The sequence below is a fragment of the Ranitomeya variabilis genome, chromosome 6 (genome assembly GCF_051348905.1).
Source record: "Ranitomeya variabilis isolate aRanVar5 chromosome 6, aRanVar5.hap1, whole genome shotgun sequence".
In the NCBI taxonomy this organism is placed as follows: domain Eukaryota; kingdom Metazoa; phylum Chordata; class Amphibia; order Anura; family Dendrobatidae; genus Ranitomeya; species Ranitomeya variabilis.
The window spans coordinates 410780146-410806842 of NC_135237.1; the positions used below are offsets into that span (position 1 = coordinate 410780146).

The following is a 26697-nucleotide window of genomic DNA, read 5'->3' on the forward strand; positions in this document are numbered from 1 at the left end:
TTAATGCTACATAACTATAACTACTTTTCTAGCTATTCTACGTATCATACTGCTTTTTTAGTGAAATTAAAATTATTTGTGTTTTACAGGATGGTGAGTGTACAGGTTGATGAAGGAAAGCCAGTTGAAGCCAGGCTAAATGGTCCATCTGTTGAATCAGTTCACATTAAAACATCCAACTTTTTCATTGGTGGAGTGCCTGCAAAAATGGCCGCAACGATGCTCAAAACAAGCCAGTCATTCTACGGATGTATCCAGAATTTAATTTTAAACATGGAGTAAGTTTAATAGGAAATAAAATGCCATTGGACATTGTATTAGGATGTATGAATTATGACTGTTTCCTATTTAATATTAATTAGGCAAATGGATTTCACCACTGTTGTAAAGTATGAAAATGTTCAGATGGACAGCTGTATGTTGAGAGAGAAGCCTATACCCATCATTAACAATGATGAGCAAGACCTGCCACCAACTCCTGTACCATCTGGACCTGTAACAGAAATAAAACCGCAGATAACAACTTCTGTACAGAGGTCACATGTCACAAAGGTAATCCATAGACTAGATCAAGTAGACTGCTTTTATATCGAGGGGACAATGAAAGATACTTTGTATTGGAATCAATAAAATAATAAAAAATAATTGTCTTTAAGGCAAAAGTTTCTCCTACGCCACTCACATGACTCTGTTTGTCTTTGAGCAGCTCTGCACCCAACCGCCAGTGCAATCCAGAATGAGGAAAATCCAAAGCACCAGAATTATTCCCCGTACACAAATCAAACAAGCATATAAAGTGACATTTTGGCCACAGGCATCCTTTGTAAAGACTGATTTTCATGTTTTGGCTTGTGACTGTTTGTGGCCAACATGTTGCTTTATATACTGCTTTGATGTTCCTGATCACATAATGGATTTTTGTCTGGTGGGAATAACTTTAGTGCCTTAAATTTTCCTCATTCTACACCCAACACTTTGCCAGAATGAAAACCAGAATCGCTATAAACAGCACTAAAGCCATTCTTCTCCTGCAGATTCTACCATCCATATCCCAAACCCCCTCTTGTTACATGCAACTATGTCTTTCTTCTTTTTTTTCTCCATTTCCATTCCTCATGCATATTTTATGCAAACATTTAATCAGTGTCTCATGACACTTCTGGATGGAACTGTAGATTGTGAGTCCTCGTGGGCAGGGTCCTCTCTCCTCCTGTACCAGTCGTGACTTGTATTGTCTAAGATTACTGTACTTTTTTTTAATTATGTATACCCCTTCTCACATGTAAAGCGCCATGGAATAAATGGTGCTATAATAATAAATAATAACTATTGTGATAATTCACTTTTAGTGGTTGTGAAAGTAATTTACAGAAAGAGAGCTACATTTCTTATCTGGGCTTACATAAGCCGAAAACATGATGTTTGCATTGCGCGCATATACCATATAATATGTAATGACTGAAAATATAGTACAGCTTCTTACAGCAATTCAGCTAATTACTTAGATGTGTATTATGTAAATTGGTTCAAATTAATAAAGGAGTTGTTCAGGACAATTTTTTTTGTACTGTGGGCCTAAAAACCAACAGGCAGGTAGCTGCTAACAGAGGCCGGCGATTCCATTGCTTCACATCGACAAAGCAGCTCTTCTTTTGGGCTCCTCAGTTGATAGGGCGTGACTGCCAACATCATGCTGATTGACAGCTGGCTCCCCGCAGTTAAGCTGAAGCCTTACTCAGTTGACCTGACATCAGAGATCTGTGATCAGTCTGTGCAGGCTGAGATTGGCGCTGGGCACAACAGGCAGGTAGTTAGCAACTACCTGCCTCTTAGTTTTCAGACCCATAGTAAAAAATAAATAGTTCTTGATAACCCCTTTAAGATTACAACTGAAAAGGTAAGGTTAAAATGCAACAATAGTAATTCTGAGTCCGGATCTCCATCATGTTGTTGGAATCCATACTTTCTTATCCTGAAGATACGGCAGAATGTTTTCTAGTATTAAAATATCAAGGTTAATATTACTAATGTATTGTCTTTTGTGTTAATATAGCCATTACCATGTGCACAGGATATATTACCAGCTTATGTACCAGATGCCCACCAGTTTGGTCTTACTAGAGGAAGCCATATAATTTTGCCATTTGACCAATCTACCATCAGAAGACGGTAAGTACAAATCAATATGCCTTATTGTTTCAATATAAAAGGACGTATGTGCCAAGTATGCAGCCAAACAGACCAAACAGACAGCTCAATCTCCTACAGGGCATAATAATGGTGAGGCTTTAAATGCTGAACCCAAGTATCTTATAATGATAGTCTGTGGTGTGAGCCTTATTTTTTATTTTCCTTAAACTAAATCTATATACCTGGGCATAGGTGTAGCTAGGGTTTTGGTTCGAGGAGGCCAAGCTTCTGAGTGGGCCCCTATCCAGGAAAACCTGATTACAACTATGGTGGTGCACCCTAATAGTGGATGTAAGAGAACCTCAGCAGATAACCCGGCTGTTACTAAAAAATATCTCTATACAAAGATCAACACTGATATTACTGCCGTATGGTGACCATATAGTAGTAGACAGAACAAATAGGTGATTGCAGCACAGTTGTTGATGGTGACTTAAAGATGATGTTCTTTCTGGAAGAATCATTCACTTTTCCTGTCTTTTCCATCTGCCCAGACTGACATGACAACTTTTTCCAGCAAGATTAAAACAAAGACACATTTGACTTCTCACATTTTCAGAACAGCCCCATCTATTTCCAACCTGCACAAAAAGCCTCATCCTACTGATACCCCAATGCTGAGCTGCTGCTGCCGTATGTGTCCCTATTACTGCACCTACTTTATGGTCCTGTGGGTCCTCTAGATGGTAAAACAAACCTCTAGAATATATTAATGCCCTGTGAAAGTGCCCTAGAAGACAGTGCCCACATTTTGCCCCCTAGAAAGTAAGAATGTTATCTGTGTGCCCCTTTGACAGTCATAATAACCTGAGTTCCCATATAACATATAAGTGCCCAGTTAACATTGAATAATGTTGTGAGTCTACACCCCCTGTACAGCTCCTCTCTACACAGCATGATTCTCTGTTATGCACAATATAATGTCCCCCACTGTATAATAACCCACACACAGTACACTGACCCCGTAGTAGCCCTCAAATTGTTTGATGGCTCCAACACTGTATGATGACCCCTACACCATACAAAGACCTCACATTAGCTCCCACACTGTATGATGTCCCCCTTACTGTAATCCCCACACTGTATGATGGCCGCCTCACTGTATGATAGCCCCCTAAATAGCCTCCATATAGTATAATACACCCTATTGTATAATGTACTCATCATAGCCCTCTATATAGTATAATGCACTCCCTATAGGCTTCTATACAGTATACTGCACTTCTCATAGGCCTCGACACATTATAATGCACTCCCCATAGTGCTTCAAATAGTATAATGCACTTCCTATAGTCCTTCATATAGTATAATACACTCCCCAAAGGCCTCTATATAGTATAATGCACTCTACAAAAGCCTCTATATAGTATTATGCACTCCCCATAGTAATCCATATAGTATAATGCACTCTCCATAGGCCTTTATATAGTATAATGCCCCTATAGTCCTCCATATAGTATAATGCACTCCTCGTAGGCCTCTATATAGTATAATACACTCCCCATAGGCCTTCATATAGCATAGTGCATTCCCCATAGGCCTCTATATAGCATAATGAACTCCCCATATGTCTCTATGTATAGTATAATGCATATCCCATAGTCCTCTATATAGCATAATACATTCCCATAGGCATAGTATAATACACTCCCCATAGGCATAGTATGATACACTCCCCATAGTCCTTCATATAGCATAATGCATTCCCCATAGGCCTCTATATAGCATAATGAACTCCCCATATGTCTCTATGTATAGTATAATGCATATCCCATAGTCCTCTATATAGTATAATACACTCCCCATAGGCATAGTATAATACACTCCCCATAGGCATAGTATGATACACTCCCCATAGCCCTTCATATAGCATAATGCATTCCCCATAGGCCTATATATAGCATAATGAACTTCCCATATGTCTCTATGTATAGTATAATGCATATCCCATAGTCCTCTATATAGTATAATGCACTCCCCATAGGCTTATGTATAGTATAATATTATAATGCACTCCACATAGACCTATATATGGTATAATGCACAACCCATATGCCTCTGTGAAGTATAATGCTCTCCCCATATGCCTATATATAGTATAATGCAATCCTCTTGACCTTTTTATAGTATAGTGCACTCCCCATAGGCCTCTATAGTATTTTGCCGTCCACCTAGGCCTCTATAGTATAATGCACTCCCCATAGGCCTTTATGTAGTATAATGCACTCCCCATAGGTCTCTATATAGTATAATGCACTTCCCATAGGTCTCGATATAGTATAATGTACTTCCCATATGCCTCCATACAGTATAATGTAATCCCCATAAAAAGAAAAATGATACAATATTCACCTCTCCTCCTCATTCCCCTGCTTCTCCGAGCACCCGCATATCTCAGCATATCAGGCAACATGTAATGGCGTCATCACACCCGCTGTTAGTGTCTGCATCAGTGATGTCAGATGCAGAGGGAGAATGATGGGAGAGGGAGCATAATGGTCCCTCTCGCATCATTGCTTTCAACTGTATCGGCCAGCAGATACAGTTCAACTTGCGATGATAGGCCCCATAGTGTCCTGGTGGCAGTGCAGAGAGATCGAGTCTTCCTCCTCTGCCACAGAGTTTAACTGTATGGATGCACTGCGCTCGCTGATACAGTTAACAGTAACGTAGCTCCGGGTGGGTCCATCAGAGTGCAGGGCCCTGGGCAACTGCCCCATCTGCCCTCCCAGTAGCTACACTACTGTACCTGGGTTTAAGGAATCTTTGAGGTTTCATTATGAGCAGTTATTATTTATTATTACTTATTATGCTTTGCTTAAATAGTCATAGACTATCATAGTCTGAACATACATTATCATCACTGTCCCCATTGGGGCACACAATCTAAATTCCTTATCAGTATGTCTTTAGAATGTGGGAAGAAACCGGAGAACACGGAGGAAACCCACTCAAACACAGGGAGAACATACAAATTCCTTGCAGATGTTGTCCTTGGTGGGATTTGAACCCATAACCCCAGCGCTCTAAGGCTGCAGTGCTAACCACTGAGCCATTATTACACTATAATCTCACATAAGACTTCAGTACTCATGATGTATGTTACTTTCTTTGCAGACTGTCTGTTCAGTTGTCTCTGAGGACATTCGCCACCAGTGGCCTCATATACTACATGGCTCACCAAAATCAGGTTGACTATGCTGCTCTTCAGCTTTATGAAGGAAAACTCAATTTCCTGTTCGACATGGGAAAAGGACGGACAGAGACCACCCATTCTGCTGTTATCAATGATGGAAAATGGCACACAGTATGTAAAAAAATGATTTTGTTTTAATATGTGAGATGAACATTGATGGATTTTATGTAATAATTTGCACTAATTCATTTCAATATTTAGATTATTCCAATTCTAGAGCTGGTATTCCCATTAAGCTTTGCTATTACATTTTATGAGTAATTTTTATTGCATTAAGTGGTGGCACATATATTTACTTACTTTCATTGCTAGGTTTGTAGATCAATACATCCATAGAGCTGTATTTTTGTTTGAGATGCTGGAGCGGAAATGGTGCCACATATAACATATATCATATGAAATAAGTTTTGTACACCTCACCAATTCACCAAAGTAAATATATTTCTAAAGGTGCAATTTAAATGAAATTCTCACCAGATATCGGTAATAACTCATCCAATTCACACAAGCAAAGAAATCAAACCATAGCTGTACAGTTATTAAGTTAAGTGTAATAATGAGAAATGACACAAGGAAAAAGTATTGAACATGCTTACTGAACTTTAATTAATACGTCATACAAAAGCCTTGGTTGGTGATAACAGTTTCAAGATGCCTTCTGTATGGAGAAACTAGTCGCATGCATTGCTCACTTGTGATTTTGGCCCATTCTTCCCCAGAAACACTCATCAAATCCTGAAGGTTCCATGGGCTCTTTCTATGAACTCTGAGCTTTTAGTTCCTTACATACATTTGCGGTTCGATTCAGGTCAGGGGATTGGCTGGGCCTTCTAGTAGTTTTCTTTCTCTGAAACCAATTAAGGGCTTCCTTGGCTGTGTATTTGGAATGCGGCTGAAATGTCCCTTCAGTGATATGAAGTTTGCCACTGCTGTATTCTGAAAAACAGCCTCACCCCATGATGTTTCCATCTACAAACTTCACTGATGGTAAGGTGCTTTGGGGGTTATGTGCAGTGCCTTTTGGTCTTCAAACATGGCATATATTATGACATGAAAAGAGTTCAATTTTGGTCTCATCTGAGAAGATAATATTCTTCCAGTGTTTCACAGGCTTGTCTAAATGTTGTTGAACAAACTTTAAACATGCTTGAACATGCTTTTTGTTCAGCAATGGAGTCTTGCATGGTGAGCATGCGTATAGGCCATGGAGATTGAGTACATTCCTTTCTGTAGCTCTCAACAGCTGATCTTTGGCTCTTGGATAACTATTCACTCCTCTGTCTGAAATCTTGTGGTTAGCTCCTGGTCGTGGTCAATTTATGGTGACATTATGTTCTTTCCTCTTCCGGATTATGGTTCCAACAGTGCTCACTGTAATCTTTATTAGTTTAGAAATTCTTCTGTTACCAATGTCATCAGTATATTTTGCAACAATAGGGTTGTGAAGATCTTGAGACAGCTTACTGGTTTTACCCATCATGAGATGTTTCTCGTGAGACACCTTTTAATAGGCCATAAGTTAAACCAGCTGATATTATTTTTCACTAAGTGACAGGATTGCTTTCTAATTACTGATAGATTTCAGCTGGTGTCATGACTTTCAATTATTTTTTGCACCTCTTTCTTCATTTCTTCAATACTTTTTGCATGTGTTATTTATCATTATATATAACTTAATTTATAGACTTCTATTGTTTGATTTCTTTGCCTGTGTGGATTGAATGGGTTGTTACCGACATCTGGTGAAAATTTCATGTTCATAGCACCTTTAAAAATATATTTACTTAGAAAATTGGTGATATTTTCAATACTTTTTTCACCAGCTGTATTTTTATTACCATGAGGTATACTGAGTCATTTACATTAAACCAAATCAGCATGCAAGCATTAAAACTAAGCTACCAATCAGCCATACGTTGTGCATATTACATCTGAACATAATTGCAGTAAGTGGTGTATATACTGTAGTGATTTTTTCATATTTCTGATTATATAGTATGTAAAATGCCAGGTTTCTCCAAGACATTGAAACTTGATATAACTTTCACAGATATCAACTGAATACATTAAAAGAAAAAGTATCATTACTATTGATGGTCAAGAATCTACTTCAGTCGGCGCTCCAGGAGAGAGTAACACTCTGGATGTGGAAGGCAAACTGTACCTGGGTGGTCTGCCGCCAAGCTACATAGCTAAGAACATTGGAAATGTAAGGAAGGCTGCTTTTTCTTAGTAATAATGAGTATTTATGACCAGTTATAATAGAAGGGGGCCTCTTGTTTCACCAGTGATAACTTCAAAGCCTTCAATGAAATCTGCAGTTCATCTGTAGCTAATAGCATTTGCCTGGGGCTTCCAAGAGCAAGACCTCCCTTTCAAATAACTCCTCTTAAACTGTTTCTTACCCCTCATTACTTGTGACCTGTATGCATGTATAACCCATTTGTAATTATGACTGCATTGGTATTATTTAAAGGGGTTATTATTCCTTTTTCCTTTAGCATAGTCGGAAAGTTTACTTACGAGCAGAATCGACTGAGAACACATTTACTTTGTCATAAAAATGACAGGGCTCAATTCATCATTGCATTTTTTGTGGTTTTTAGCTTGATCACCTTTCGATTAGTGACTTTCTGATTTGCCTCAAATTCAAACGATTTGCACCTTTTTTCAAGTTCTCTCTTGTGATGTGGTTAGAGTTTAGTTTTTTTTTCATCAATCCGGCTTATCAGATGTCTTAGGCTACGTTCACATTTGCGTTGTGCGCCGCAGCGTCGGCGCCGCAGCGCACAACGCAAACAAAAACGCGGCAAAACGCACGCTAAAACGCTGCGTTTTGCGCCACATGCGTCCTTTTTGGCCGAAAGTTGGACGCAAAAAAAATGCAACTTGATGCGTTTCTTGCGTCCAACGCTTGCGGCCATGCGGCGCAAAACGCAGCACAACGCATGTCCATGCGCCCCCATGTTAAATATAGGGGCGCATGACGCATGCGGCGCCGCTGCGGCGCCCGACGCTGCGGCGCTGACCGCAAATGTGAACGTAGCCTTAGACACATCCATGAAATGTGACTTTAGAAAAAAGTCTCCATATTTGGCACAACTCTAGTCTAGTCCCCTTGAACTGGTTTTAGATATGGTACACCAATTATTTTAGCACATGTATTATGGCATTTTGTGATATGTGTAAGTTTTCAAACTAAAAATTCACAAAACCAGTTAATGACAAAAAGACAATTTTGGCCTACATGCAAAGTTCATGAAATGCGTACGCATTTGGCTAAATGTAGATAGAAAACCAGAGAAAAAGTCAGCTTACTCTGGAAACATGGACTGCATGACCAGTGTTAGACGCTGCATAAGTAAATAAAAGATCATTACCAGCATCCAACATAAGCTAAAACATAAATTCTTCATTCGTTCTTCTCGAAAAAGTACCGTAATAGAAAAAGTGTACAGAAGGGACAAATAGCCATATAAGCTTGAAATGCACAATTGGAAGGTTTCTCTTTGACATCTCAATTTTATATGGCATGTTAGCCACTAATGGAGAATTGAGCCCTCAGTATGTAAAGAGGACCAGTCACTTGCCATAAATGCCATTCTCTGCGTGGTATAAATTGGTATAAATGCCACTGTCCTCTTGAATTGGGTATTGTTTACTTTTTGCTCCTGTATCGGTTTATGAGAAATGGGCCCTTCCTGCCTGTGTATAAATTTAGTCTTTTTGACTAACTGGGGGTGGTCTGCAAGAAGTCTGCCATGAAAAAGAGTTGAGGATTGCGTCCACTTTGTGAAAAGATGATATTTTTTAATATAAAGAAGAGAAGGCAATAATATAGAATATACTGGGGCAGGAACAAAAGATGACAGCATTTACATCGGGCAAACAATTATGTATTTGTGGCAAGTCCTCTTTCAGGAGGAATTTGTGAAGACATCCCCCTTTCCCTTATACACTAACTTACAAATCCCAGTCATGACAAGACTTTATTGCACCAGCTTCAGTTGTTATGAGATGAATAATGTAATTATGCCTCAAGCTGATTTTTCTTTGTTAGGTGACACATAGTATCCCAGCATGCATCAGCAATATCACCATTAATAGCAAACAGCTGGATAAGGACGGGGCCATCTCCATACATGCAGTCAATAAATGTTATGCCTCTGCGCAGGAGGGAACCTACTTTGATGGATCCGGATTTGCTGCTTTAGGTAAATATTATTTATTATTTATAGTAAAGTGTAGATATGTGACATTGCCGTGTGTACAAGACGTCCAAGAATAATGGATGAGTAAATGATGAAGGATAATTGACTCTTCATGATATTCCACTCCTCACTAACAAATATAACCACAGACATTCAGTGCTAGGGATTTCCTTATTTTGTTAGAATTGTCTAAGAGATTATTCTATATTCCCTTATTATATTTTGGAAGGGTTGAAAGGAAAAATAAACTTTGTCTGTCCATGACCCACTGAATTCTAGAAACTAAGTATCATCCATTGAGTTTGAAGTATTTGCTAATCCTGGCAGGGTAAAAAGTAGAAATGGAGCAGAATTCATCATTGAATGTAACTTTTTTTGACCTTTACTTGTACAGTATGTCTGTCGAAGTGTAATATATACAGGTCCTTCTCAAAAAATTAGCATATAGTGTTAAATTTCATTATTTACCATAATGTAATGATTACAATTAAACTTTCATATATTATAGATTCATTATCCACCAACTGAAATTTGTCAGGTCTTTTATTGTTTTAATACTGATGATTTTGGCCTACAACTCCTGATAACCCAAAAAACCTGTCTCAATAAATTAGCATATTTCAACCGTCCAATCAAATAAAAGTGTTTTTTAATAACAAACAAAAAAACCATCAAATAATAATGTTCAGTTATGTACTCAATACTTGGTCGGGAATCCTTTGGCAGAAATGACTGCTTCAATGCGGCGTGGCATGGAGGCAATCAGCCTGTGACACTGCTGAGATGTTATGGAGGCCCAGGATGCTTCAATAGCGGCCTTAAGCTCATCCAGAGTGTTGGGTCTTGCGTCTCTCAACTTTCTCTTCACAATATCCCACAGATTCTCTATGGGGTTCAGGTCAGGAGAGTTGGCAGGCCAATTGAGCACAGTAATACCATGGTCAGTAAACCATTTACCAGTGGTTTTGGCACTGTGAGCAGGTGCCAGGAAGCATGAAGTGCTCCAAAATCTCCTGATAGCTAGCTGCATTGACCCTGCCCTTGATGAAACACAGTGGACCAACACCAGCAGCTGACATGGCACCCCACACCATCACTGACTGGGTACTTGACACTGGACTTCAGGCATTTTGGCATTTCCTTCTCCCCAGTCTTCCTCCAGACTCTGGCACCTTGATTTCCGAATGACATGCAAAATTTGCTTTCATCAGAAAAAAGTACTTGGGACCACTTAGCAACAGTCCAGTGCTGCTTCTCTGTAGCCCAGGTCAGGCGCTTCTGCCGCTGTTTATGGTTCAAAAGTGGCTTTACCTGGGGAATGCGGCACCTGTAGCCCATTTCCTGCACACGCCTGTGCACGGTGGCTCTGGATGTTTCCACACCAGACTCAGTCCACTGCTTCCTCAGGTTCCCCAAGGTCTGGAATCGGTCCTTCTCCACAATCTTCCTCAGGGTCCGGTCACCTCTTCTCGTTGTACAGCGTTTTCTGCCACATTGTTTCCTTCCAACAGACTTACCATTGAGGTGCCTTGATACAGCACTCTGGGAACAGCCTATTTGTTGAGAAATTTCTTTCTGGGTCTTACCCTCTTGCTTGAGGGTGTCAGGGATGGCCTTCTTGACATCTGTCAGGTCGCTAGTCTTACCCATGATGGGGGTTTTGAGTAATGAACCAGGCAGGGAGTTTTTAAAAGCCTCAGGTATCTTTTGCATGTGTTTAGAGTTAATTAGTTGATTCAGAAGATTAGGGTAATAGGTCGTTTAGAGAACCTTTTCTTGATATGCTAATTTATTGAGACAGGTTTTTTGGGTTATCAGGAGTTGTAGGCCAAAATCATCAGTATTAAAACAATAAAAGACCTGACAAATTTCAGTTGGTGGATAATGAATCTATAATATATGAAAGTTTAATTGTAATCATTACATTATGGTAAATAATGAAATTTAACACTATATGCTAATTTTTTGAGAAGGACCTGTATATATTTGTATAAAACGCCTCTTTATATAAAAAACCTCCTCTGTCTCTCTGTATGTGTATTATATATATATATATATATATATATATATAACTCCTCTATTTGTATATGTATATATTTAGACTCTGTCAAGTAGGAGCAAATGTAAAGTTAGTATAATAATTGATGAGATAAATGTGTTTACCTTTTCTTACTTTTGTAGTAAAGGAGGGTTACAAAGTGCGATCAGATGTGAACATATCACTAGAATTCCGTACCAGTGCAATGAATGGAGTTCTATTAGGAATCAGTAGTGCTAAAGTTGATGCCATTGGCCTGGAAATTGTAAATGGCAGGGTGAGTTTACATCTTTGCTGTAAAGTGTTCCACTTATGTGTATAATGAGAGCAGGAAGATGAAAATAGGAGCAGGATTTAGGAGGAGACTGGGTGGAAGAATAGGTTGCTTTACTTTGTTCTGACTGAAAAACAATTACAAGCCTTTCATGTTCAAAACGTGCTGGTGAAAGTGGTCATTTATATGTAAGAACATCTCTATTCTGACTTTTTTCATATAGTTAAATATCAAATTCTCTTGTCACAACAGATAGGATCATTCTTTCTATCATACACTTTGAATATATCACTAGATATGCTATATGATAATAATCCGAATCTTCACAATCATGTCCATGTGTGTCCTTGGTCCGTAACCGTTGTTTTAATTTGCATAAATTGACAATTCACATGAAAAATAGCAAAGGTTGTAATAAATGGGTATGTGCACACATTGCGGATTTTGCTGCGGCTCCGCAGCGTTTCTGCAGCTGCGGATCCGCAGCAGTTTCCCATGAGTTTACAGTTCAATCTAAACCTATGGGAAACCGAAAACGCTGTGCATATGCTGCGGAAAAAAACGCGCGGGAACGCAGCGGTTTACAATCCGCAGCATGTCACTTCTTTGTGCGGAATCGCAGCGATTCTGCACACATAGGAATGCATTGATCCGCTTACTTTCCGCATGGGGCTATGCCCACCATGCTGGAAGTAAGCGGATCATGCGCGGATGGTACCCGGGGTGGAGGAGAGGAGACTCTCCTCCAGGCCCTGGGAACCATATTTGTGTAAAAAAAAAAAAGAATTAAAATAAAAAATAATGATATACTCACCTCTCAGGGCTGCACGCGGCCGTCCGGTCGCAAGGTTGCTATGCGAGCAGGACCTGTGATGATGTCTGTTGTGAACTCTATTTTTGGGCTCCCTCTAGTGGTCACAAGCGGTACTGTGTAGTGTTGTCTTTCTGCAGGTTGGCAGCATCAGCTGGTTCGTTATCCTTGGTTGGTTTCCTATTTAACTCACCTGGATACTCAGTTCCTTGCCTGCTATCAATGTATTCAGTGCTCTTCAGATTCCTGGTGTCTACCTTGCTCCCAGTCTCTCCAAGACAAGCTAAGTTTTTGTTGATCATTTTTTGATTATCAGTGTTCATTATGTTTTTAGTCCAGCTCGCTAAAATGTGATTTCCTCGCTTGCTGGTTGCTCTAGGGGACTGAGTTTCTCCCCCCACACCGTTAGTTGGTGCGGGGGTTCTTGAAATCTCAGAGTGGATATTTTGTAAGGGTTTTTTACTGACCGCATAGGTTTCCTTTTCTATTTTCTGCTATCTAGTATTAGTGGGCCTCATTTGCTGAATCTGCTTTCACCCCTGTGTATGTGCCTTCCTCTTACCTCACCGTTATTATTTGTTGGGGGCTTCTATATCTTTGGGGATTATTTCTCTGGAGGCAAGAGAGGTCTTTCTTTCTCTCTAGGGGTAGTTAGTTCCTTAGGCTGGCTCGAGACGTCTAGGATTTTTTAGGCACGTTCACCGGCTACTTCTAGTGTGTTTGGATAGGTTCAGATTTGCGGTCAGTCCAGTTTGCCACCTCCCTAGAGCTTGTCCTATGTTTGTTACTTAGCTGGAGTAATTTATGATCCTTAACCACTAAGGATCATAACAGTATAGCAGGCCAAAAAGTGTTTAATGCATCGCAGAAGTGGGATAAAAAGAAGACCTGAGTACATTTTTTTTTTTCTCCTCCCGCTTTTCCTTTGCTGCAGTTTGTTTAGCTTCTTTCATCCCCTTGAACTCTGGGTGGTTTTGAGCTCAGCTGCAGACATGAATGTTCAGACTCTGACTTCTAGTGTGGATCATCTTACTGCATGGGTGCAAAGTATTCAGGATTTTGTTATTCATAGCCCTATGTCAGAACCAAAGATACTCATTCCTGAGTTGTTTTCTGGAGATAGATCTAGGTTTCTAAATTTTAAGAATAATTGTAAGTTATTTCTATCTCTGAGACCTCGTTCCTCTGGTGATTCCGCTCAGCAAGTTAAAATTATTATCTCCTTGTTGCGTGGCGACCCGCAAGATTGGGCTTTTTCTCTGGCGCCAGGAGATCCTGCATTGCTTAATGTAGATGCATTTTTTCTGGCTCTTGGACTGCTTTATGAGGAGCCTAATCTTGAGAATCAGGCAGAAAAAGCGTTGCTGGCTATCTCTCAAGGTCAGGATGAAGCAGAGGTGTATTGTCAAAAATTTCAGAAATGGTCGGTGCTTACTCAATGGAATGAGTGTGCCCTGGCTGCAAATTTCAGAGAAGGTCTTTCTGAGGCCGTTAAGAATGTTATGGTGGGGTTTCCCACCCCTACAAGTCTGAGTGATTCTATGGCTTTAGCCATTCAGGTTGATCGGCGTTTGCGGGAGCGCAAATCTGCTCATCCTTTGGCGGTATTTTCTGAACAGAGACCTGAGTCTATGCAATGTGACCGAACTCTGACCAGAATTGAGCGACAAAGTCATAGACGTCAAAATGGGTTGTGCTTTTACTGTGGTGATTCTACTCATGTTATCTCAGCATGCTCTAAACGCTTAAAAAAAATCGCTAAACCTGTCACCATTGGTACTATACAGCCTAAATTTATTTTGTCTGTTACTTTGATTTGTTCTTTGTCGTCCTACCCGGTTATGGCTTTTGTGGATTCGGGTGCTGCCCTGAATCTGATGGATTTGTCGTTTGCCAGGCGCTGTGGTTTTGTCCTGGAGCCTTTGGAATTTCCTATTCCTCTGAGGGGAATTGATGCTACGCCATTGGCTGAGAATAAGCCTCAGTATTGGACGCAAATGACCATGTGCATGACTCCCGTACATCAGGAGGTGATTCGCTTTCTTGTTCTGCATAATTTGCATGATGTTGTCGTTTTGGGTCTGCCATGGCTGCAAGCTCATAATCCAGTTTTAGATTGGAAAGCTATGTCTGTGTCAAGTTGGGGTTGTCAGGGAATTCATGGCGATACTCCGTTGGTGTCTATTGCTTCTTCCACTCCTTCTGAGGTCCCTGAGTTTTTGTCTGACTACCAGGATGTATTTGATGAGCCCAGGTCCAGTGCCCTGCCCCCTCATAGGGATTGTGACTGTGCTATAAATTTAATTCCTGGTAGTAAATTCCCTAAGGGACGACTTTTTAATTTGTCTATACCAGAGCATGCCGCGATGCGGAGTTATATAAAGGAGTCTTTGGAGAAGGGACATATTCGCCCATCCTCTTCCCCTCTTGGTGCAGGATTTTTTTTTTGTGGCCAAGAAGGACGGTTCTTTGAGACCTTGTATAGATTATCGTCTTCTGAATAAAATCACAGTCAAATTTCAGTATCCTTTGCCACTATTGTCTGATTTGTTTGCTCGGATTAAGGGTGCCAGTTGGTTCACCAAGATAGATCTCCGTGGTGCGTATAACCTTGTGCGCATTAAGCAGGGAGATGAATGGAAAACAGCATTTAATACGCCCGAAGGCCATTTTGAGTACTTAGTGATGCCTTTTGGACTCTCTAATGCTCCTTCTGTGTTTCAGTCCTTCATGCATGACATCTTCCGAGAATTTCTGGATAAATTTATGATTGTTTATCTGGATGACATTTTGGTCTTTTCTGATGATTGGGAGTCCCATGTGAAGCAGGTCAGGATGGTGTTTCAGGTCCTGCATGCTAATGCTTTATTTGTGAAGGGCTCAAAATGCCTCTTCGGAGTACAGAAGGTCTCCTTTTTGGGTTTTATTTTTTCTCCTTCTACTGTGGAGATGGACCCAGTCAAGTTCCAGGCTATTCATGACTGGACTCAGCCCACGTCTGTTAAGAGTCTTCAGAAGTTCTTGGGTTTTGCTAATTTTTACCGTCGTTTCATCGCTAATTTTTCTAGCGTGGTTAAACCTTTGACGGATTTGACCAAGAAGGGTTCTGATGTGACTAATTGGTCTCCTGCGGCCGTGGAGGCCTTTCGAGAGCTGAAGCACCGGTTTTCTTCAGCTCCAGTCTTATGTCAGCCAGATGTCTCTCTCCCCTTCCAGGTCGAGGTTGATGCTTCTGAGATTGGAGCAGGGGCTGTTTTGTCGCAGAGAAGCTCTGATGGCTCTGTGATGAAGCCATGTGCTTTCTTTTCAAGAAAGTTTTCACCTGCCGAGCGGAATTATGATGTTGGTAATCGGGAGTTGTTGGCTATGAAGTGGGCATTTGAGGAGTGGCGACATTGGCTCGAAGGAGCTAAACATCGTGTGGTGGTCTTGACTGATCACAAAAATCTGATTTACCTTGAATCTGCCAAGCGCCTGAATCCTAGACAGGCTCGTTGGTCGTTGTTTTTCTCCCGTTTCAACTTCGTGGTCTCATATCTGTCTGGTTCAAAGAACGTGAAAGCTGATGCACTTTCTAGGAGTTTTGTGCCTGACTCTCCGGGAGTTTCTGAGCCGGCTGGTATTCTCAGAGAGGGAGTGATTTTGTCTGCCATTTCCCCAGATTTGCGATGAGTGCTGCAGAAATTTCAGGCGGATAGACCTGACCATTGTCCACCAGAGAGACTGTTTGTCCCGGATAGATGGACCAGCAGAGTTATTTCCGAGGTTCATTCTTCGGTGTTGGCGGGTCATCCTGGGATTTTTGGTACAAGAGATTTGGTGGCTAGGTCCTTCTGGTGGCCTTCCTTGTCGCGGGATGTGCGGTCCTTTGTGCAGTCTTGTGGGATTTGTGCTCTGGCTAAGCCTTGCTGTTCTCGTGCCAGCGGTTTGCTTTTGCCTTTGCCTGTTATGAAAAGGCCTTGGACGCACATTTCCATGGATTTTATTTCGGATCTTCCAGTATCTCAGAAAATGTCTGTCATCTGGGTGGTGTGTGATCGTTTTTCCAAGATGGTCCATTTGGTACCCTTGCCTAAGTTGCCTTCTTCCTCCGATTTGGTTCCTCTATTTTTTCAGAATGTGGTTCGCTTGCACGGCATTCCTGAAAATATTGTGTCTGATAGAGGATCCCAGTTTGTGTCCAGGTTTTGGCGGACTTTTTGTGCTAAGATGGGCATTGATTTGTCTTTTTCGTCGGCCTTCCATCCTCAGACTAATGGCCAAACCGAGCGAACTAATCAGACGTTGGAAACTTATTTGAGATGTTTTGTTTCTGCTGATCAGGATGATTGGGTGACTTTTTTGCCATTGGCCGAGTTTGCCCTTAATAATCGGGCTAGTTCTGCTACTTTGGTTTCGCCTTTTTTCTGCAATTCTGGTTTCCATCCTCGTTTTTCCTCGGGTCAGGTTGTGCCTTCTGACTGTCCTGGGGTGGATTCTGTGGTGGATAAGTTGCAGCAGATTTGGAACCATGTGGTGGACAATTTGAGGTTGTCACAGGAGAAGGCTCAGCGCTTTGCCAACCGCCGCCGCGGTGTGGGTCCCTGACTTCGTGTTGGGGATTTGGTGTGGCTGTCTTCTCGGTATGTTCCTATGAAGGTCTCCTCTCCTAAATTCAAGCCTCGCTTCATCGGTCCTTATAAGATCTTGGAAATCCTTAACCCGGTGTCTTTTCGTTTGGATCTCCCAGCATCGTTTTTCATTCATAATGTGTTCCATAGGTCTTTGTTGCGGAGGTATGTGGTACCTGTGGTTCCTTCTGTTGAGCCTCCTGCTCCGGTGCTGGTCGAGGGCGAATTGGAGTACGTGGTGGAGAAGATTTTGGATTCTCGTATCTCTAGACGGAGGCTTCAGTATTTGGTTAAGTGGAAGGGCTATGGTCAGGAGGATAATTCCTGGGTTGTCGCCTCTGATGTTCATGCGGCCGATTTGTTTCGTGCCTTCCACGCGACTCATCCTGATCGCCCTGGGGGTCTTGATGAGGGTTCGGTGACCCCTCCTCAAGGGGGGGGTACTGTTGTGAACTCTATTTTTGGGCTCCCTCTAGTGGTCACAAGCGGTACTGTGTAGTGTTGTCTTTCTGCAGGTTGGCAGCATCAGCTGGTTCGTTATCCTTGGTTGGTTTCCTATTTAACTCACCTGGATACTCAGTTCCTTGCCTGCTATCAATGTATTCAGTGCTCTTCAGATTCCTGGTGTCTACCTTGCTCCCAGTCTCTCCAAGACAAGCTAAGTTTTTGTTGATCATGTTTTGATTATCAGTGTTCATTATGTTTTTAGTCCAGCTCGCTAAAATGTGATTTCCTCGCTTGCTGGTTGCTCTAGGGGACTGAGTTTCTCCCCCCACACCGTTAGTTGGTGCGGGGGTTCTTGAAATCTCAGAGTGGATATTTTGTAAGGGTTTTTTACTGACTGCATAGATTCCCTTTTCTATTTTCTGCTATCTAGTATTAGTGGGCCTCATTTGCTGAATCTGCTTTCACCCCTGTGTATGTGCCTTCCTCTTACCTCACCGTTATTATTTGTTGGGGGCTTCTATATCTTTGGGGATTATTTCTCTGGAGGCAAGAGAGGTCTTTCTTTCTCTCTAGGGGTAGTTAGTTCCTTAGGCTGGCTCGAGATGTCTAGGATTTTTTAGGCACGTTCACCGGCTACTTCTAGTGTGTTTGGATAGGTTCAGATTTGCGGTCAGTCCAGTTTGCCACCTCCCTAGAGCTTGTCCTATGTTTGTTACTTAGCTGGAGTAATTTGTGATCCTTAACCACTAAGGATCATAACAGACGTCGCGGTTACGTGACCGTGACGTCACGAAGGTCCTTCGCGCATAGCATCTTTGGAACCGGACTGCCGCGTGCAGCGCCGAGGAGATCAGGACGTCGGAGGGTGAGTATAACCATTTTTTTTATTATTTTTAACATTACTATTGATGCTGCATATGCAGCATCAATAGTAAAACAAGTGCAGGAGTAAACCCGCAGAGGAAACCGCAAGACAAACCGCGATAAATCTGCAGGGATAACCGCAGCAGTTTTGCCCTGCAGATTTATCAAATCCGCTGCGGGAGAACCGGCAGAGGACCCTTCCTACTTGTGCACATAGCCTATCTTATCCGAGAGATTTTCTTCTTTCTTTTCCGGGACTGATCTCAACATTCTCAATCTAAGGGTAAAACCTGTTGTAAGAGCGCAGCTGGACAGGTCCTGGGTGAGAAGAATGTGTCACCAAGGTGGTTAGCTTCGGTGATGTGAGTTCCAGTAATGATAGGTTGCTGTGAAGGTTTTTTAATGAGACCAGATTTTTGAGTCTGAGTATTAGGAGCGGCCAGAAGAGATGGATGGGACCAGCCACTCACATATTTCTACTCCAGGATTTGAAGGGTTTACTTAAGGCAGCTGAGCTGCCTCTGTTGTGTACGTGTGTGGAGTTGGGGCTGGTGTGCAACCAGCAAATGCGAGCCGACTAAGCTTTAAGTAAGACCAGAACTGCTGTCTGTTAAAGACTCTGTGATTGTTTTGCCTTCAGTGTGGAAAATCACTTTGTTTCTTCTGTTATTTTTCTATTATGCCTGAGAAAGACTTATTTATTTCTTTAAAAAAATGAAAATTTATGATGTTCAATAAACTTTGACTGTTTGACAAAGAAAAACTCAGGCCTACCTGGACCCTCAGTGGCTACCAAACCTACACTGTGTTCAGTGAAAACAGAATGTTACATAACTGAGATAGAAAATGGCATGTATTGTTGAGTGGGTTCATTAAAGAAGTGAGGAAGTAGAACCTCTGCCTCTAGGACCTCCTTTCTCTTCATACCTCCCTTCTACATAGAATCTTGTAAATACCAACTGTCATCTCCTATCTCAGCAATGTAACAAGCTGTCTTCACTGAATACAGATTTTTACCCTTGAATTGAGAATTTTGAAAATGAAAGATCAGTCCTGGAGGAGAAAGAAGCAGATAAGATATATTAAAATTTTTCGTATTTTTCTGCATGCTAATAATAATTTCTGAAATGAAAATGATGAATGCTGTTTAAAGAGAACACTGAATGCCTTTCGCTTGTTTCAAATCCAAATTTTCTTTTTGACAATTATCACACCCATGTGTCATTCATCCAGTGGGGACAAAGTGTCACTGTTCTCACAATGAAAAGGACCTACAGAGGTCAAAATAGTATAATATAAAGATGTTAGAAAAGTATCAACTTACAAAGTCATTAATTCAGTTGTATTGCTTAGTAAAATTATTCCATGATGGAGCGGTAGAGAGCAGTTGATTTCATTCTCAGTGTGTTTCGTGTGCGACAGGTTTTATTCCATGTAAACAATGGAGCTGCCAGAATAACAGCAGTTTACAAACGAGAAGACTCTGGCTCATTATGTGATGGAAAATGGCACCAAATTCAGGCCAATAAGGTTAAGCACAAAATCATCCTTACAGTTGATGGAAACACAGTGCAGGTCGAGAGTCCTCATGTGCAGTCAACATCTGCAGACACAAACAATCCCATATATGTTGGAGGTTACCCAGGTAAGATATTTACCGAATGGATTTAACATTCACACAGCAGCAAGAGTTCATATCTGTTCACAGATAGCAGCTTATCTTCTGTTCTAAGTTATATGATCTCAGAGTGTTATCATTGTGTGCACCCTTCTTGTTATGCTTACATGCACAGATCAGATCTGGAATTTTCTGCAATCACAAGTGAGGGACATGACTGACACATCTTTTTAGGGCATTGAGTCCCATCAGCCGCTATAGAGTTGACTAGCCCATGACACTTATTTAAATGTCATTGTTGTTAAATTAAGTTCTCTCTGCTGGTCCATGAAAATTAAGAAAAGTTCATGTTGTGACTTTTTTTGCAACTCTAGACTATGCATTCATGCTTCATGTACATGTAAGCTGTTGTTGGAATATATAAACAAAGTAGAGTAGAGCATAAGGCTAACTTTTAGAGATTATCAAATCTTTTGAAATTCAAATTTGCCAGCTTTGATGAATTTTTTCAGAAAAATGGAATTTGCCAACAAATTGCAATACTGCAAAACCTCCAATTGCCTGGAAAAGATGTGTATGATTGTGCTGTCTCCAAGGAATGTATTAAAACCCTTTCAAGCTGTTTTACACAAACAGTCTTGGTAATGTTTAAGTGACCTCAATGGGTAAATGGATACTAATAGGAAGTAAAAAGTATATAAGAAAGAGCCAACTTACCCATCTTAGAAGTCCAACGCACGGAGAACGGCAGTGCCACAGGAAACATGCAGGGAAGGCAGAAAAAATCCAGCATCCAGAACTTCTTAAAAATAATGTTTAATTAGTACAAATTAAAAATGTCCAAAAGATATCACGAGAGACATAGAAAGTGCCCACCACTAGGAAACGGGGGTGCTACAGGAAAACTATGATTATGGAATTCTTGCTGAACCACGTTTTCTTGTAGCACCTCCCTTTCCTAGTGGTGGACACCTTCTTTGTCTCTCATGATATCTTCTTGACACTTGTAATTTGCACCAATTAAGCACTATTTTAAAAAGTTCTGGGTGCTGGATTTTTTCTACCTTCCTAATAATAGGAAGTAACCAACAGCTTGGCAATATCACACTGTAGAAGCTGCGCAGTACAGAATATGATTGGACAGGCAAGGAGTTGTCCAGCACTGGCAGTAGCAGTAGAGCATAGCTGCAGAACCCATTGTTAGCTGCAGCAGCCCAGCAGCCATACAGTATAGAATTTGGGAGAACAGGCAAGGAGATATTTGATTGTTTATGGTGGCACTAGAAACCCCAACAACAGCAGTACACTTTGGCCAAGTTCAACTGTTTTTGTTGCGTTTTTTATGCTAATTTTCAGCTGTGTTTTACAGTACCAGCTATGTCTATGATATTTCAGAAATCTTATTCACACAGCTTGTTTTTTTGTCATCAGTATTTTGTGCTTTGCTGCGTTTTTTTGGACATAGAGCATGTCACTTCTTTAGCATTTTTCATCCATTGAATTGAATGAAGAAAAAGCATGAAAAAATTCACCTGAAATGCCTCAAAAAACACAGAAAAACCTGAGTTTTTGCTGCAGCTTCTTTCCTGCCAAGCGCACAATTTTTGCTGAAGGAAAAAAACGCAGCAAAAATACCCTGTGTGAACTTATCCTTTAGCTATTGAATACATTGGACAGGCACGAAATCTGTGGTTTTCTATTGGCTGAGGTATAATACAGAATATGAAGGGACAGACAATGGGGTGTCTGGCTGTGTAGGGCCAGCACTGGCAGCAGCAGAAGTAACACAGTATAGATATAACATGATGGAATGTATAAGATGAATGACTGTTTGGGGGCGTAAGTGCTGGAGGTAGAAGAACAGTGTAAAACACAATGAATAGGCAGGCAGATGCTATGGCCAATCTATTAATTGGCATCAGTTGTAGGTGAATGAAAATGGGCACTTATTCATACTTTAATAATTTTGACAAATGTAACGTTTTTCACACTTGTGGAACACAGTCTGGTCTAATTTGGGGACACAAAGCCTCCTGCTGTCCTGAATACCCTCTCTGACAGTTTACTGGAGGACGGACAAGACAGTACATATGGCCAGCTGAGACTGTTCTTGCCACTGGTCCAATTCGCTGATACAGAAGTCCATTAGGTTGGAGCTTAAGGTATCTTCTGGAGATAAAACAGTGTCCAGGTTTGACTGAGCTGGTCTGTTCAGGCAGTGCATAACTCTTTGCTGATGTACATCAAATTAGCACAGCAGCTGATAAAACTTTTGGTCTGCTGGTATAGGAGATGAACTGCTGGCTGCACAGGTAGCGGAGGAAGGTATCTTGGTCAAATGTGCATCTGTTCTGTAAAAGCTTTACTAAACAGGGAAAACAGCTTTTCCTCATAGTGCGTCAATTTTGACTGCCTTTCAGAAGACAAAAAAAATAAATCCCTCATTTTAATTTTAAAGCAGCGGTCTTAAAATGGCTATCCAGTAGTCATCTCTTTTCTTAAAACTAACGATGCACATTGACTGACCACAAACAATCGAGCATGAAGCTGCATCATGTAACTTTGACCTTGACCTCGAGGGTCCCCAACAGCCCTAGAGCATTGATGAACATGTAACAATTGCTGTTTTTTCTCCATCCCTTGTTGCATCCTTGTGAGCGTTTTTCCAATATAATTATAAGGGGATGACATCAATGATGCCACAGTTCTCTCTACTGACATATTTAGCAGCTTCTTCAAAGGACTTCAGTAGGTGACATGCATTGATTATCAGCTGCTGTTTCATCATTAGCTGCAGATTCCAAAGTAACTCAAGCTCCAGTTTGCTTGCTGCAAAATTGCAATGTAAAACAATGACTGACAGAAGCACTAATAAATGCAGCATTGAATTCCATCATGCCACATGAAAATTGTTTAAATGTCCAATCACATGACCATGGCCACCACCTTCTTCAAATGGTTATATTTGAAATAGCACAATTAATTTCAAGATGTTCATCACGAGAGAGAGTGAGTTACTTTACCCATACGTTGTTCAACCACAAAGTTCCAAGCATTATCGCTTGCATTAATGACCAGATGAAGTTGATGGGAAGCTATCCAGCATGAGAGTTGCTGCTTTATGGAGAGAAGCAACTCGTCCACGTAGCCCATGTTCATAAGCTGTAAATTACCTTAGCACTTAACCTTACAAGAACAAAAACACTGAAGAAGGAGTAGATGCAACATTGTGCCCTATTGCTCCATCACTTCAAGTGCTAATTGAGAGGTATAGTTCTAATCTATTCAAGCCTGAATATCCATGGTCCTACTAGTATTTGGAACTTTAAAAAAACAACTGTGCGTTAACAAATTCAAAAGGAGCTCCTGTGCTCTACACAAACGACACAACCGCTACATTTTGACAGTTGGGGCCGAATCAACATTGATCAGAAAATAACTGAAAATTCAAGTTCCCTTATTACAGTCTGAGGCTGCATGATGACAGTTGTAATACACCCGTATGAATAAGTTACATATTCAGTGCCAGGAATAGCAATTGAACCGCATCATATGAATTTGTAATATAATTTCTTCAATGGGTTTTGTATAGATTCTACCTGTCAAAGTGAATCAATATTTGCAGTCAGCGATTTATGACATGCATCACAGAAATTATCTAACTCCGAGCAACTTTGGATTGGTTTTATCTGATTTAGCTCATCATATTTGATGTTTTGAGTTCAGGTTGTATCCCATTTGTTTTTGACTTGATATGATAGTTTTGTTCTCAGTAAATGTACAATGTTAGTTTTTACACAATAGCATCATTGCCCTATTGTATTAATCAATGGGGCAGAAAAGATCATATATAAGAGGGCATGGTGGTGCCTTGGTCATGGTCTGGAGCATAGATGCCATTGACAATTCATTATTTATTTTCTCACTTGCAGCTGATGTGAAGCAGAACTGTCTAACCAGCCAGACTTCATTCCGTGGTTGCATAAAGAACATGAAACTGGTGAAGGGCACACTGACTGAGGCCAACGATTTCAGCAAATCATTCGAAATGCGAGGCGTATTCCCTCATTCATGCCCAGGAACAGAATTATAGAAAAGATGTATTGTTGACTTTAGACCACTGATATACACACAGGACATATTAATCAAGCGAGCGATGTTATCTGATGTGAAATCATGTGATATTGTGCTATATGTCAGGCTAAGAGATTGGTAACTGAGACAAAGGGTTGTGCTTGACCCTGAGATGCCCCATAAAGTACTGGCAGATCATTATGTGATGGCATCTCACAAGCAGATACTGAAATTGGTGCTATGAAGACATTCCGCGACCTTTACATCATATTTCCAACTCAGGAACAATGTTTTAGACAATTATCCAATTCTTGCGTAACTAAAATTTGTGTGCAACACAAATACCTCCAGTAGCATATTAATAGGATTAATGAATATTTTATTACTGTGTCTGTTCATATCTTTACTTCTGGATGATGATTAATTTTGCTGTTATTTCAGTGTTGATCATTATAAAACATTGCAAATCTGTCTTTTATATTTCAATAATAAGTGGCTGATTTGTATTCCTCACGTTGTGTTTTGTTTTATAGTTGGATACCACTGATTTAGGAATTTCTCAATTAGGGCCCAAAACTACATTTATTTGTATGTCAACATTCACACATCTGTATGATACATCCAAGCTCTGACTGATTTTTTCGCATACTACACTCGAACCCATAGAATGAATGTATTCACACACCCGTTATAATTGGTGATTCCCTAGCAACCAGGCAACTCCCACATGTACTCAGGCTGGCTAGCAGCCATAAATCATGCATCTGCATCCACAAAAACTAAATCTCTGAGCACTCACAAATACTCGGAGACCACCCAGTGTGCTCGGGAAAACCCGAGCAACGAGTATACTCGCTCATCACTAGTTATAATCACAGATCGTAGTAATGATATCAGATATGATGGGTTGATACCCATTGTGAGCCTCAAGTTTAGGAAGACTAGAAGTGAAAGACCCATATTAAAACCATTTAGTGTATAAATATGACTATTTTTTTGTGCCAGACCACCAGTTGCTGAAATATATCTGTGCTGGCAGATCAATATTATCACAGGGACACTGCATCTCGTGCCAACAAAGCCCTTTTTTACCTTCTTATCTGTAGTATAAAAATGCTAAACACCAATAAAGTTAGATTTTGAAGCATAACTGGCAACTACTGAATGGCCACTACTGGCCTCTGTGTTCAGAGCATATGGGTGCTGCACTCCTGGTTCTAGTCTTAGTGGCCAAGCTTACAAAAAGAGAAGTTACACTTAATACAAATATATCCCTTGTTCATTGGCAATGTTATTCCCTGTGATGGTAATATTTGAACAACACAGCATATGGGGGCACCAACACATGTTGGTCGGTTCACTACGTTTTGTGTGTATACCAGTGTGTGTGCCGATAAGGTGCTCTCCCCACTTCCTCTCAGCATAGTCATCACCATGTACAAATGGTTCCCAGCGATGACTATGCCGAGAGGAAGTGGGAAGAGCATCTTATCAGCGTGCACACCAGAGGGCACAATAGACTCTCCGACACCAACGCAGAAGATCCTTGAATACAGGGTGAGGTATGTATTTTTGAGGGAGTGCAGGGTGCAGGTACAGGATTTCGAGGGCCATATCTGACATGCATGGGAGGTGGGTAGAATTATAATGAGGACAGGAGGCAGGGATTTCTTCAAGGCACCGCACGCCCCTGTGCCTGGAAGAAATCATTAGCATAAGGAAAGAATATAACATTTCTTCACAGCAAGACTATTAATATGAGGCATACAGGTAGGACTAGTGTAACATTTCTATTACCTGTATGCCTATATTAATAAGACATATACGTCCCAGGGGGATGACAGATTCCCTTTAATGATATGCCTTAGATGAAGATTAAGGGAAATGTTAGCACTCATTGAAGAGACCTAACTATGTATGTAAAGTTAGTTTCTCAAGCAAACTGTCTTTATTGCATCTATCACATCATATTCAGCCAACCAGCACCTTTTTCTGTACTACTGATGAGTAGCAAAAACCTCAACACAGTGATGTCTACAGATGGGTCTATGATTTGTCTGGCATGAACTACTTTTCGTTCTTCAATGGAGAACCAAACTTAGTATTCAGCACCATTATTAGTGGTATACTAGAACACAATAAAAGGGTATTCTTAATTATTGATGATCCCAAGCCCTGTGTAAATAGAGCAGTTGTCTATCATGTGCACTGCTGCTCCATTCATTTTTAATGCGACCACTGGAGATAGCTGAGCACTGCTCTCAACTGATCTTCGGCACTCCCATAAGAATGACTAGAGTGGCAGTGCACATGATCAACCACTGCTCCATTCACTCTGAGTCCTAGTTCTTGGGATAAGTTGAG

At 40.8% G+C, this 26697-nt stretch overlaps 1 protein-coding gene across 1 annotated transcript in view; it reads left to right on the forward strand.

Annotated features, from left to right (window-relative positions):
• The window catches only part of LAMA1 (laminin subunit alpha 1), a 236431-nt gene extending 210813 nt beyond the window's left edge, over nucleotides 1-25618 (forward strand). Inside the window, exons 55-63 of the mRNA XM_077270228.1 lie at nucleotides 90-278; nucleotides 363-552; nucleotides 2054-2169; nucleotides 5308-5497; nucleotides 7437-7595; nucleotides 9447-9600; nucleotides 11779-11912; nucleotides 20064-20286; nucleotides 24192-25618. Of these exons, the coding sequence (XP_077126343.1) occupies nucleotides 90-278; nucleotides 363-552; nucleotides 2054-2169; nucleotides 5308-5497; nucleotides 7437-7595; nucleotides 9447-9600; nucleotides 11779-11912; nucleotides 20064-20286; nucleotides 24192-24352 (1516 nt within the window). The 3' untranslated portion in view covers nucleotides 24353-25618. The remainder of the gene's footprint in view (nucleotides 1-89; nucleotides 279-362; nucleotides 553-2053; nucleotides 2170-5307; nucleotides 5498-7436; nucleotides 7596-9446; nucleotides 9601-11778; nucleotides 11913-20063; nucleotides 20287-24191) is intronic.
• Nucleotides 25619-26697: the final 1079 nt, after the last annotated feature.